Source organism: Sorex araneus, chromosome 1 (genome assembly GCF_027595985.1).
Source record: "Sorex araneus isolate mSorAra2 chromosome 1, mSorAra2.pri, whole genome shotgun sequence".
Lineage (NCBI taxonomy): Eukaryota > Metazoa > Chordata > Mammalia > Eulipotyphla > Soricidae > Sorex > Sorex araneus.
Window position 1 is genome coordinate 379,180,070 of NC_073302.1, and position 15,377 is coordinate 379,195,446.

At 33.8% G+C, this 15,377-nt stretch overlaps 1 protein-coding gene across 2 annotated transcripts in view; it reads left to right on the plus strand.

The window, feature by feature from the left end:
* The window catches only part of THSD7A (thrombospondin type 1 domain containing 7A), a 465,946-nt gene that overhangs the window by 255,763 nt on the left and 194,806 nt on the right, over nucleotides 1-15,377 (plus strand). For both annotated transcript variants that reach the window (XM_055121051.1, XM_055121083.1), the window contains exons 5-6: nucleotides 4,520-4,675; nucleotides 6,077-6,289. In XM_055121051.1, the coding sequence (XP_054977026.1) occupies nucleotides 4,520-4,675; nucleotides 6,077-6,289 (369 nt within the window). The remainder of the gene's footprint in view (nucleotides 1-4,519; nucleotides 4,676-6,076; nucleotides 6,290-15,377) is intronic.

Consider the following 15,377-nt stretch of genomic DNA (forward strand, 5'->3'; position numbering starts at 1 on the left):
AACTTAAACATTGCAATTGCATTTATGGTACATATTTATAATAGTATTTATATAGTCTGCCTCGTCCCTTCTCACTCCTTCATATAACTAGGTTTTTATGGTCAATATTTTTTGCTCTCATTTTAAATATTATTCAAACTATTTAAATAAAAAGGCAGGTCAGAACCTATTTTTATATTTGCTTTTTTATGTAAAATAAATATTTTACATAATTTTTATAAATTTCCTTATGGTGGTCCAATACAGCTTAACTCTGATTTTCCATCTAAAATAAAAATGCTTTTCCTGACCTCAAGAATTAAAGTACTATTGATATGCAATTCTAACAGTCTCAGTAAAGCATTCATGGAGCAGATTTTCTAAGGAGAGTTCAGCTTTAGAATTCTCTTTCAGTACTGCCTTCCTGCATTCAATACTGCATTCATGCAGTATTGTCAGAAATACTGGCAATTTCTAATGCATTTTGTTTTCTGTGATCCTATATTCTTTAAAATTTTTATATGTAGAATAATATATGCCCATAATAATAATATGGGCTGGAGCGATAGCACAGCAATTGGGCGTTCGCCTTTCACGCAGCGCAGCGACCTGTGTTCGATTCCTCTGTCCCTCTCGGAGAGCCCGGCAAGCTACTGAGAGTATCGCGCCCGCACAGCAGAGCCTGGCAAGCTACCAGGCATATTGGATATGCCAAAAACAGTAACAATAAGTCTCACAATTAGAGACTTTACTGGTGCCCGCTTGAGCAAATTGATGAGCAATGGGATGACAGTGACAGTTACAGTGACAGAATAATAAATAGGTTTTTAATTCCAAGAAAAGGCATTTTTCCCCCAACATATGTTTCTTAGGTCTTCCAGTGGAAGGAAAAAAATTTTGACTGTAAGACTACAAAAATAAAGACTGGGTCATTCCTAAAAATTCAGATATCAATATTGGAGGATATTAGATCAGCAATAAATACTATATCAAGTAATACAAAATTTAGAGACTTACATCTCACATATTTAAAGTGGAAACCAATAAGGTTTCCTAGGTACATCCTTTACTCATTGGATCACAATTATTATAATTAACCTTTGGGCTATTTTAGAAATGTAGCTGACATCATTTTGTGGTACTCAGCTTGTATTTATATTGATCAACATATGTACTATTTAAAAGAAAGCCTAATAATGAAAGTCACCAAAGGAATAGATTCTCACACAAATGCATACTTTTCCTATGTCTCCTTGATTAATGGAGATGCTTTCTATAGACATCTCTGAAAAAGATCATTATTGACTTGATTAGTTCAGCAGTAGAGATATCAAGTATTTTGCTTCAAGCAATATTTCTTTTGTTCTCCCATATCAAACCTCCCACCCCCCCCATTGTATCTCCCTACCCCCCCCCCGTCTCTGTGGCAGGGAATTGTATGAGGGAAATACAAGTACGAAAATGTGTAAATCTGTTACTGTACCCTCATGGCTCAAGAAAATATATTCTTCTATTTGATTCATTCAAAATACACCAAAAGATAAAACTAAATTTACAAAGAAAAAGGACGGGAATTAGACACACAATATTTCAAACTGTTTTCTTATTAAAACCCAGTTTTCCTTCTGAAGTTTCTAGCCTTACATAAACGTTCTCAGGTTCTTATAGTGTTCACAGTGATACAACAATTAGTTCTTCCTTTATAGTAACCATGATTTCCAAAGCAATATACACTAAAGTGTTAGGTTGCTTTAAATCAACTGAAAGGATAGAAAATGTAGGGTTTACAGATAATTATACATTAATTTAATAGTCTGGAAGAGTCCAGAGTGAACTACTTTACCTATGTAATTCTGTACTTACATTAAGTTCTGTTTTTATTTATCATGGTGGACTTCTATTTATCAAGGTTCTGCAGAGAAGCAGAAGCATGGTTCTGAGAAAGGAAGGAAGGAAAGTGATTTGTTATAGGAGTAATATTTCTCATGTAATTTAAGTTGTAGCAATTTCTATTCCAGAATCAGGTGCTTGATGGTGAAGAGCAGGAGAATATGTGCATTCTACTTTAAAATGAGAGACAGAGAATTTACTTTTCCTTCACCTTTTGTTCCACTTGATCTTTCAATGGGTTGTATAATGCCCTGCACTTTTGATGAAGACTATTTTGACTCATACTACTTATATGAATATTGATCTTGTCCAGAAAGACCTTCACAGTCACACTCAGTTTGGGTATCCTTCGGCCCAGTTAAGTTGGCACACAAAATTAATTAACATAATGTTCGAGTGTCCATGCTCCACCACCAGTGAACCCAGTATCCCTCCCACCCCCCCAATTGCATCCCCCTACCCACCCCCCGTCTCTGTGGCAGGGAATTGTATGAGGGAAATACAAGTACAAAAATGTGTAAATCTGTTACTGTACCCTTATGGTGATTCATTAATTTAAAAAAATTAACTAACATAAAATTCTCATTACTCCAAAGGTATTACTAAAAATTCAATTTCTGTACAACTCTTGTAACACTTGATGTCAGATTGTTTTATAGTCATAGATGTGAAGTTTTTATTTTTGTATTCTCTGTACCTTGTGTGCCATGCACTTTCACTGTTGGAAGGCAATAAAATTAATTATCTTTTGCCTTGGCTGATATTATGATGTTCATTAATAATAATCTTGATAAACTTGAGTGGAAATACTCATAGAGCCCCTGTCACTATCTCACTGTCATCAATGTCATCCCATTGCTCATCGATTAGCTCGAGCGGGCACCAGTAATGTCTCTACCGTGAGACTTGTTGTTACTGTTTTTGGCATATCGAATACACCAATGGGAGCTTGCCAGGCTCTGCAGTGTGGGGTGAGATACTCTCGGTAGCTTGCCGGGCTCTCCGAGAAGGACAGAGGAATCAAACTGGGGTCAAACCCATGCAAGGCAAATGCTCTACCGGCTGTGCTGTCACTCCAGCCTGTCACAGAGCCCCATACCAAGAAAATTACGAGTGTCCAGTCGTTTATTTTCAGTTGTGTGTAGGAGGTTAGGAGTAGGATAAAAAAGAAAATATAAGCACTCTAGGGAAGAAAATGAAAAATAAAATCGACAGAGTATTTTTCAGAGCTATGAAAAGTGGCATTAAGTGGAGTTAATGTAGTATTCCTAGGCAGTATTTTTATTGTTACTTGTGTGCCAAAAAATGAGTGATACACAAATGGTTATGGTTACAAAAGCTTATGGTTCGCTTTACACATTCACTACAAAAAATTATTTAGTAAAAAAGAAAGCATACCTGAGCAATAATACTTCTGGTAGGACACTTGCCTTGATAAGCCTGAAGTGCTTTGATGTACTACACATGGTCCAAGTACTACACATGGTCCCCTAAGACCAACCAGGAGTGATGCCTTTATGCAGAGCCAGGAGCACAGTGTGAGAACCTCCAGCTGTTGCCCATCCCACTCCTCCCAAAAAAAGAAAGGAAGAAAAAACTCAGAATACTTCTCTGTGAGCATATTAAGTGCAATACTGTGCAAATGAAATTTGATAGTATTTCCACACAAAGATAATGAGAATTATCCAAGACTTTTATTATTTTAGTATTTTGTACTATTTTGTGAACATTTCAGATTACCAGAAGGGGAAAAAACATTTATTAAAGAAAAATGGGTATCAAAAACATATCTTTTGAAATTTTTACATTATTAGTACTCTTTGTTGTATATATTGCATATAACAATATGAAGGTAAAGTTGGTTCTCTTATGTCCACATAGATTTAAATAGTTTTAGTCATTTTAACCAAAACTATTGACACTATTTTATATAACTATCAAATGTCTGTAAAGTATAAAACAGCCAAATTTTAGACATCAAAGTAGAAGTCACATAAGAGAAAATATATGTACAGAGGTCAATTTATGAACATATGTAGATGATAAATTACAAATTCACCTCTAGCAATCCTCATATTTTAATTACAAATGCAGACAATGTATTCTGTAGACATTATGGAAATTGTCTGGTATGTTATATATCCAGAAGTATGCAGAGATGCACAATTTGGTACATCATCTTTCCCCATCATCTTATACCTCTCTGCCACAAGCGGTTCAGTGGTTCCATTATATTATAGTATCCTTAATAGTGTGTTCACTATTAAGTGAATAGTGTGTTCACTCCTTAATAGTGTGTTCAGTTCTCTAAAATAGATTCTACTTCCTCAGAAACTATGGAGGAGATTTTAGAGCTGAAATTAATGTGCTGACTTGAAACATTAGACTCAGCTTTATTCATTCATTGCTAGGCTATTTTATAGTAGAGCTTGGATCAAATAGTCTGCAAGTATCTAACCCATTTTTTAACTATGCTATATAGCTTTCCCCTATTCTTTTCTTCTCAGTCTGTAGCAAAGAAACATTAGAATAATGTCATGATGTTACTTCTTGAAGCATTTTCTTTCTACATCTTCAGAAAAAAAATATTTTAGTCATTATTTTGTCCCTAACCCTAATTGTTAAGGAATTGCTAATTCTCTCCAAACAGCCTCAAAACCAGTGGACTTGAAATTGTGTACTGGACCTGTGCCTAATACCACACAGCTATGCCACATTCCATGCCCTACTGAGTGTGAAGTTTCATCCTGGTCGGCTTGGGGACCTTGTACTTTTGAAAATTGTAATGACCAACAAGGCAAAAAAGGTACGTCCTAATAATTCAGACCTACTTGAAACTTCCATCAATTGAGTCTAATCATGAATTATTTCAAAAGACTGTTGTATGTACCTTGTGCTTATTTGTGATATTTTCCAGAATGGCTAAAGATTATTGATTGCAAAAGATGAATAAACCTCCCTGGTGATGGTAACAGAAGATTAAAACTAAAAACATGTGGCCAAGTAGTTTGTTAATTTTGGCAACAGATGGAGAGAACCTGATGCAGTTTATATATGATGGTTACAATGATCTGTAGTGTCAAAATGACCTGACTTGGAAAACTGACTTTGTTTTCTGTAATGTTTAGATAAGTTAATTAACTCTGCCTGCTTAATTGTAAAAGGTGTATAATAATATCTGCCATCCTGTTTTTTTATGGAGTCAATGAAATAATAAATATAAAACACTTTATCCATGGCTCAAATATAGCTTATCACATAGAAAGTAAATGTAATTTTAAAATGATGTTGATTTTGATTATACATAATATAATGTATCTAAGATAAGTAAATTAAACACATTATTTTTCTATGTGTTGGCCATGATTAGATAATTTTCACATCACCTAACATTTATTTGAAGACATTTTAACATTTCAAGCAGTCTTCTAGTAATTATAATGTTCTAAGATGTTATTATGGCTCTAAACCTATATTAATTTTGTTCATAGTTTTTAATCCAATAATTGTCATGAAGGGCAAAATTTAAGTGTTGTTACGGCACAGAAAAACATGTTGAATTATCCACATTCTTATTTAATCATTTAAATGATTTTATTATTAATTCAAATTTTCAGGACTCTAAAATCAATTGTTTTAAAAGAGAATTTTAGGGGGACTAGTCAAATCTCAGACATACCTTTTCAAAGCGCTGAAGAATTTAAAGTAACAGAAGTTACTTTAAATCTATTTCTGAATAGATTAAATTTTATTGCTTCTTTGAATATTTATAACTACTGACTTTCAAAATAGCAAGTTTATCAAAATATCATCTTTTTTTTCTTCCACTCATTATCTCCTTAACTCCTCTCCCTTCTCTTTCCTCCCTCTCCTTCCATTTTCACTTTCTTCTCCCTTCTCTTTCTCCTCTCTCTCTTCTCTTCAATCAGCCCTACGAGAAAAATGAGTGATATACTGCATTTAGGAGCCTGACTTTTACTATAGGTCAATGGTTATAAAGACCTAAAGACCCTCTTTTTTATCCTTATCACTTATTAATATAATGAAAAATTAATGAGATTGGTTTAAGTTCAAGTTTGAGAAATTTACAAGATTCAAGCAGTTGTGATTTCTACCCTAAGAGGCTTTCACTAGGTTTAGTTACGCTTTCTGAAATATTAAACCCCATAATGGTCAGAATAAATCTTTTCCTTCCCCAATAATTCAGGTTTTAAACTGAGGAAGCGACGCATTACCAATGAGCCCACTGGTGGCCCTGGGGGCACGGGGAACTGCCCTCACTTACTGGAAGCCATTCCCTGTGAAGAACCATCCTGCTATGAGTGGAAAGCAGTGAGGCTTGGAGACTGTGAACCAGATAATGGAAAAGAATGTGGTCCAGGCACTCAAGTCCAAGAGGTCGTGTGTATCAACAGTGATGGTAAGTCATGTGTGCCTGGCCTGTTTAAATTACTGCCCTTTTAATCCTGGAGATATGCTGATAGCATATACTTTATGTTAAATTCTCACCTCATTTAATCTTTTCTTGGCAAACATACAGAAATAGCTGCTCCTTCCTTCTTCCCTCCTCCACTTTCTCATCCTTTATTCTCTCTCTCTCACTCCCTCACCTACCTTTGAAAAAATCATAGAATATTTTAAATTTGAAAATAGGTAATGTAGAATAAGAATTAAGTCATCATAATATATTCAGTCATCAGATTCAAAACTAACTAGCAATAACTAACATTTTTCTAAGCGACATTTTTTATTTGCCACAGAAATGATAAGTAAAGATTTTAAAAATTGGTTGACTTTATCCCAAAAGCTTCCATTCTCTTCCCATTCCCCCAATATTATGTTTAGCTAGGTAGAATTTTGAAATAATTTATTTTCAGTCTCCCTTTTAGGGTTACAACACAGGGTCCATTGTAACCCTAAATTCTTGAATCAGTCTCTGTGATCTAGTGGCCTTCCCTCCCGTGATGTCATAGAACCAGTGGAGTGGTCATTTTATACAAGGTCTAATTCCTGACTCTCGGACTTACCTTAAACTTTTACAACTGAAATTTGCTGCATAAATATTGTCTCCACATTAGCTCACAGTATTCTTACTTTCCTTCCAAGACTGTTGGTTCTGTTTGAGGGATCTTCCTACTCTTCTATAATCCTTGAGTTACAGGAGATGACGAACTTTCCCAGACACAAATTAAAACCTCTTGTTAAGACCATCTCTCGGGTTTCTTCCATTTCAAATCCTATGACTTTGCACATCAGAGCAGCATAAGCACCAAGCCCCAGGGCCCCATGTTTGACAGTTTATGCTGTTGACAGCATATGCAGAAACATTCTGCTGGCCCCTTTGGGGCACTGCAACATCTGGTAACCGTCATAATTCCTTCCATTCTGTTTTCTTCCAGCAAGCACAATTATTTCCTCTTGTGACCCAGTCACTGTTCAGTAGAGAAAGATACTCTCTGGGGTGAGACTGACAGACACTGCTAGTCTTGAGAAATTAGCCTTCGACTTTGAAATGCACTGTGTTGTCTTTGTCCAGGGTCTAGGGTAGTCATGCAGAACAGTATTAGGTATAATCCAACCTGGCATCTGAGGTTGGAAGGTGAAGAAGGAAATGATTGCTCCAGATAGTTAAATAAGAATTTTATGTATTCTGCTTTGCTTAGGTGGGGATGTAATTAGCTATTGATACATCTTCTCTTTAGCTTTTACCCAGTTCTAAAGGGAAAATGAATTGACATCTAGGAAAAAGAAAACAAAAGAAACACTTTCTGTTTCACTTAAACATGCACAAAATCCTAATTTGTGATTAACAGTGTGCTATTCTGAGTTGCTGTATAAACAATGAGGCATAATTATTTTAGTATCACTGATAGCTTTCTGCTACTGATTCTTCATTTATTCTCAGTTCAAAATTGTTTCTCTTATTCTCCAGTATCTAGGGAGAAACTTGGATCCCATATACTATAAAAGATATTTGAGTGATGCAAATAGCTAAGGTGAAAATGTACTTCTGCTGAATTATGAAATGACAAATCAGGTCTCATTTACTGCACTGATCTCTCTAGATGTTTGTACAAATATAAAATGTTTGCACATACATTTTAAAGATATTTTAGAGGAAATGGCTCTTTTAAACATATCAGTGTTTGTTCTTAATATTTTTTCTAAAGTATATTGTACCGCAAATGATCATCTCTTAGATGTAGCACTGTAGCACTGTTGTCCCGTTGTTCATTGATTTGCTAGAGCAGGCAATAGTAACGTCTCCATTGTGAGACTTGTAACTATTTTTGGCATATCGAATATGCCATGGGTAGCTTGTCAGGCTCTGCCATCCGGGCAGCATACTCTCAGTAGCTTGCCCAGCTCTCCGAGAGGGATAGAGGAATCAAACCGGGGTTGGCCATGTGCAAGACAAACACCCTACCAGCTGTACTATCACTCCAGTCCTATCTTTCAGATAGCCTAACAAAATACTAAAGAAAAAGCATATAATGAGTTCACTGTGCCTTGTTGGTCATAGATTTTGTTATAAAAATTACAACCAAAGAATCAAATATAAAAAATTGTTAAAAATTTATTAATTTATAACAAAAATTATAACCTAAAAATAGCAAATTGACAGTTCATAACATATCATCTGATTTTTCTTTATCTACTTTATGGGCAGATCAGATTTTAAAAAGTAAGAAGTGCATCACTGATATTTAATTTGCTTATATTATCCTCTCCTAAAATATCTCTTTCATCATGAAATTTTATTTCCTTCCATCAATTAGTAGTAGTGCACCTCAATATTTTTCAGACTTCTATATAAAGGTATATAAAAGTCACCAAAATTCCCCATTATTAAAAATATAAAGGCATTCCAGATGTATATGTAACATAATTATGCTCATAGAATTGAAGGAAAAGCTGGAGACTTGTAAATGCTCCAATATTATCATATTGGTCACCTGGTAAGTGTTCAGCAGCTGCCACAATTGTTGTTTTGTAATTAAATAGAACCCAGGGAATTTAAGTAAATTAGTTGTACAGGCTACCACTAGGCCTGGCTGCGGCTAAAGATTTTTGTTTTATAACTAAGTTAAATCTCGACTAGAAAATGAAGAGTTAGAGCCTGCAAATCTAACAAATAATAAGAAGACATTTTCCCTCTCCCATATATCTCACAAATTTCACAACTTTGTTAATAAATCTCTTTTTTTTCCTTTCCTAACATAGTCTTTGTCCTGTCTTTCAGAGATCATTAGAATTTACAGCTGCTGTTATTGTTCATTTTTCCAATTATCTGACAAGGAGGAGGGTTGAGAAAGAGTTGTCAGAGCCCAGCAGGAGTTTTACATAGATTCTCCAACAGGGTATAACAGAATTGCCAGAAAGAGAGCTCAAAAGAGACTCTCCAAAGAGAAATAACTCTTTATGTATAATAGAAAAAAGCTTTACTCATAATTTAAAGATCATCATAAAAGCAATTCCAGGTCTAATGGCAGCATTGGTGAATTTGAGAAAATCCCAAATCTTCCCATTTTTTGTTTTTGTGACATTTATGTTTTATTTAAAGATGTAGACTTGATGAGGTATGATTTTTTTAAAACTGGTGTGAAATATAGCAAAGCAAGACAAACTGAGAGCAAGGAAAGTGTCTCATCTTATATATTACTGAATGATTCTGTCAACCAAACATTGTTTCCCTGTTACCCTTTTCTCTGTTAAATAAAAATGTTATCTATATGCATTACCTATGCTTTATTACAAAGTAGTAACACCTGTCTGTATGAATTTCAGAACATAGCCTTGTTGTTTTGTGTTTTACAGTACTTTGTAACGTAGTAAATCCCAGTCATTTTCAAAATACCTTTAACTTCTATGTTACTGTTCTTGTTTTTCTCACAATAGTGAAAGTAAACACACAGCCAGTGACAAAAACAAGCTTTCATGTTTGGCCCATATTTTTATGGAACAAAACACTTCATGGAAGAAAGTTGATGTGACTATTCATCTTTATACAGACAAAAGTGGCATTTTAGTAATAGTAGGCATCAGTGGTACTTTAGAAAGAATAGTGAGTGGCCAGTTCCTCAAATCTATGACCCCATTCTTTAAGTATAATGGGTCTCACTCACCCTCCTCTTAGATATTAGGCTAATAATCTGTGTCAAAATTCTTTCATGTAATAATGAGATTCCTAAAAGATAAGTGGGAATATCATCACTATATTAATGACTTCAAAACAATATAATTTATTAAAAAACATACTTTGAGTGTTGTCAATAATTAATTTTTATAAATTCCTAGAATCTGACTGAAAGACACCATTTGTTATAATGATCTAGTTAAAATCTTGAATTATTAAGCATTTTAACACATGATTTTCCCAATGTTGCATATAGAAGAACTAGGTCAATAATGTCTATAAGTCATGTATGAGTGGGCATATGTGTGCTTTCCTTATTTGAAAATATCCTTTTCAATTTACCCTATGAGATGCTTGATTGACCTGTTTTTGCAAAGAATGTCCTAGACCCCCAGTATCAAAATACCCTGAAGTAAGTGCTGAAAATCAGATTTCTAAATCTTATTCATAGATCCAAGAAATACAAATCTATGGACACAAATCCCAGGAAGAGGCTTCTTTTTACCTAGCTTCCTAAATAGCTCTGAAATGCAATAACGTTTATGTCACATTACAAAAATGAGAAAACATATTGTTTTAGTGGAAACTAAGACCAACTCTGTTACCCAAATATGCCCAGCACCTTGACAAACTTCCTGGATAATGGAATACTGAGAAAGACCTATGAGTAAGAATAAACTTTATTGCACACTACAATTATCTAGGAAGCCTTGTAATAAGCAACTCTCTGAAACTATTTCCCATGAATGTAATTCATTGGGTCTGTGATAAAATAGTAATGCGGCAAGCCCTTAAAGAATGTTTATTTACCTCATTTTTGGAATTGTTTCTATCATTAGTTGGATCAAAAAAATGTACAATTGGAGTACTCAAGCAAAGATGACTTTACTATCTAGATGACTGACGTTTGCCTAATCTCTTTAAAATTTTGCTGCCAATTTCTACCTATTGGAATTATCTATGCATTTGATATGCAGAGGAAAGGAAAAACTTGAACACCATTTCTTTCCCAGCTAATTGATGGAAAAGAAGTTCTTTTGGCCATGTAATCAGTTTTCATAATATAAGTATATGTCATTTTAATATATTGAGGTATCTAGGGATAAATTCTGAAAAATACTGAAAATGTTTCATTTGGTAAACAGAACTGTGGAAAATCTGGGTCAAGATATTGTTCTGGTTTATTTTAAACTGCAGTACAATTTGTATCCAGTTAATAAGTAATATAGATGCCAAATTAATTTTTCCAAATATATGTACACATATGTCTAAATAACAATTTGTAATAGTACAAGTATGTTAGATGAGAATAAAAGGAAAAAACAAAACAGTTCAGGAATAGAAAAGAGGGAAATTATAAATTTTACAGTTGAAATTAATGTTTTGACTAACTCAAATATCTACAGGTTCATTTTGATAGTTTTGGCTCATTTGTTTATTTTTGACTTTGTTTCCCTTGCTTTTGGAAACGAACCCTTAAAGATATCTATCCAGGAGCATATGACTTCTCCATTTTCTATATTTTATTGTTTCAGGTTTTACATGCAAGCCTTTAACCATTTTTGTATTAATTTTTGTGTTGCCTCAAATAGCATTCTATTTGCATTTTTACCAAGTGGCTGTCCTGTTTCCTCAGCTGCATTTGCAAAAGAAACTTTTTGTTTTATTTTATCCTCCTGGCTCCTTTGCTATCAATTAAACATGTGCATGTTGTGCAGGGGGTGTTATCACAGTGCCCTCAGTTCTATTCCATTTATCTCAACATCTGTTTTTACTTCAATATATATAAAGAATCGTAAAACTCAACAAAAGGACAAAAAAACAGCAAAAAGAAACCGTTGAAAAATGGTTCAAGTGTCTGACCAGTTAGAACTTATTCATCATCTTTTAATGGTAGGTTCATCATCTTTTATTGAAAAATCAAAATCATAAGATATTATCTTGCAACTATGGATATTACTATTTTTCATTTAAAAACACTTTGAAAAGAATTAGAGAGAATATATAGAGAAGGAATACTTGCATACTATTGATGAGAATATAAATTGACAACAATTATGCCAGTCTTTGTGGGGATTTATAGAAAATTTTAAAACAGAAACTTGAGAAGATCCATATTTATGTCCTCTGGGTGTCTAACCAAAGTAAAGATTTAGTGTTTATTGCAGCATTATTATAGCCTAGAACAAGTGTTATAAATAACTTATATTCTTTTACAAATGTTTGATTAAAGATAATGTGGTATATGTGAACACTTCTGTACTATTAAGGCATAAAAACTAAAGTTAAAGACTTTCTTTTGTTAATGCATGCATGGTCTTAGAGGATATTATGGCAGTAAAATAAGTCAGTTTTAAAAAGATAAATACTGTATAATATAACCCATACATCATACATAAATAAAACACATAAAGGAACTTAATAAGACAAAAATTAACTTGCAAACTCTAAGACCAGATTTATGTTTACCAGAAGAGCAGGAAATATAAATGCCTGTAAATCTTATGAAAATGGTCAATTTTGGTGACGTATATGTTTTGGGGGTATTTTAGTGGTGAAATTGACATAGTATGTGCAGTCATTGCTTTGTAATGATACGCACTTGAAGCTTATAAATAGTATAATGCAATGTTATTTCAAGAAAAGATAGGCTTGCTCTTTAAGCCTGTGCTTTCTCTTAAACACATATTTCAATTCCTTGTCTCTGTTTCTTTCCAGTCTGTAGAGCCTGTGCTTCTTCTCAGATATGGATTTCTCTCTTGCTTTTGCAGCCCCTTCATATCTTTCTAAATAACTGTCAGTAAAAGAGGCTATGTTACTTCAACACACACACACATAAACAAACACACACAAACACACACATATGCTCCCATGATAGCAAAAAATGGTTACAAGATTTTTTCAGTGGATTTAATAATTCTATTTGAATTTCAGAGAAAACCTTGAAATTTCAGAAAGCTAAGATGAACTGGTAATGCCTAAACAATTGATACTAATATTGTTTAACATTCAAAAATGTTAGAAATATTTCCATGATCTAAATATTTATAGATTTTCCTTCTGGTAAGAATCTTTTTATCATATTTTATAAAAATTATTAATTATGGACAAGAACTTACAGTATGTCAAAGTAGTGTTGAAATACAATTTAAAATTTGTGAAAGTTTAAGTAGAAAACCAATTTAAATAAGATTTGCTTTTAAAACTCCAGTGAAGATTTGAGTTCCGATCAATCGAAATGTCTATATAGTGAGATGAGAACACATTTTCAAAGCCTGATCATGCTATGGAACTGGGATCCTCTACTTAACACAAATTACACAGCCATTATGTGGAAAAGCCAATATTTTAAATGTGCAGTACATTTTATCACTGAATTGTTTTTCCATAATTTAAGCAATAAATCAACTAAGAAGTTTCCTTCTTGCAGAATGTTATGCCTTTTAATGTGTTTGGAATATAATTAGGTTGAATATTATGCTTGAGTATAAGGTCCCTTATTTTACAATTAGGATCAACTAACACTGTTTTTATGACTTTCCTCCCCATAATTGGGTTGATATTTTATATTCAATTGGTTGTAAAGATGAAAATCATTATAGACTTTTAGAAAATGTAAGAAAATTGGTTATTCTTTACTGCTGTTTGTAATGATCACAATTTTACTTTGGCCTTTAAAAATATGTCATCATTCACCCTGATCTGTTTTATATCTTCTATGTTTGTATTGCAATACATTTTAACATACCATCGATAAATATTTAGAAACGCCATAAAGACTGACCCAATGTCCTATGAATAGTAATATATTAGCCAAGAGTAGGATTTTATAGAGATTTTTATTCTTTCAAAAATATCTCAAATGAAACATCAGATGAAATTTTTAATCGGTGGTATTTACTCACAAGTTAACATGATGAAATAATTTTCCCACTAAGTTTTAGGTACCATTCCAACTGGCATTTATACAAGAAAGCAATTTTTGCTGTATCATACATAGTAAGGTGCCCTAACACAATCTAGGAGAGTTGTATCAGTAAAGACCACTATGGTCAGAAAACACACTTTTAGTCAAATTAGGCAGAATAGTTATTAATCTTAACTGAGGCATTTCATTCTGTACATTTGCAGACCCATTATTTATTTCTTCAATTCTGCTTGTCTGTAAGCTCCCATCAGACTTTGTCTTCTTATGACTTCATTAATTTATACTGATCAGATTGTGTTTCTGCCTTTCACATTATAAACCATTTATTGTTATCATTCTTCCTGTAGCTTTCTGACTTTTAGAGGGTAGCAAAGGACTAAATATCAACTGACTGAAAACAAATTCAATTAGGATTGCTCATGATTCTGTTAAGTTCTTATTCAGGTTTCATTCAGTTTCCCTTATGTAAGCTTTGCTGTTACTGGAAAACTTGAAATGGTCTCATTCACATAACATTCACTTGGATTTGTCATTGATGTATTTTGATACTTCACTGGAGCTGTCAGCCTTCAATACTCTAAACCCATTTCTTTTCATGGTCTTTTGAGGGCACAGATTTATTTTATTTTATTTTTATTTTTATTGAATCACCATGTGGAATGTTACGAAATTCTCAGGTTTATGTCTCAGTTATACAATATTCAAACACCCATCCCTTCACCAGTGCCCATATTCTACCACCAAAAACCCCAGTATACCCCCTGCCCCCCGCCCCCGCGCCCCCAAATGTATTACTGATGAATTTTACTTCATTTTCTCTTTACCTTGATTACATTCCATATTTCAATACAAAACTCACTATTGTTGTTGGAGTTTCCCCTAAAGAAAGACAACCCTACTACCAAGGAAGCATTTGATAATTAGTTTTCCATTGCTAAGAATGAAGAGATATGTAGCCCCACTGATCCAAGTACATAACTCTTTTGTTTTCCTTCTTCCTTTTCCTTTTTTTTTCCCCTACATCCCCCTTCCCGTGCCTCATAGTATAGTGGATGCCATGCCACGTTTCTCCCTGAAAATGGGAAACAACCGGGACAGAGGGATATTTCCTCTTCTCGGCTGGCGTGGGACTGTTGCTTAGTTCACAGTCCAGCGAAGTGGCTGCTACTTTAATAACCTTCAATATTTCAACAAAAACTCACTGTTATTATTTGGAGATTCCCCCCCAAGTCAGACCTGTTAAAAAAGAACCGTTTCACATTGCTGACAATTATAGATGTTAAGTCTGTGCGGTTTTGGATTTCTGTATAAAGTCCAGGGAAAATTCTGCCAGAAATTGCATAGCCCAGCTCACAGTCCCAGTGCATTGCTGTAAGAAGTCTCTGGAATCGAAGTATTTAGGCGCAGAGGGTCCGTTTCACTCTCAGCAGCTCTGAGTTGATC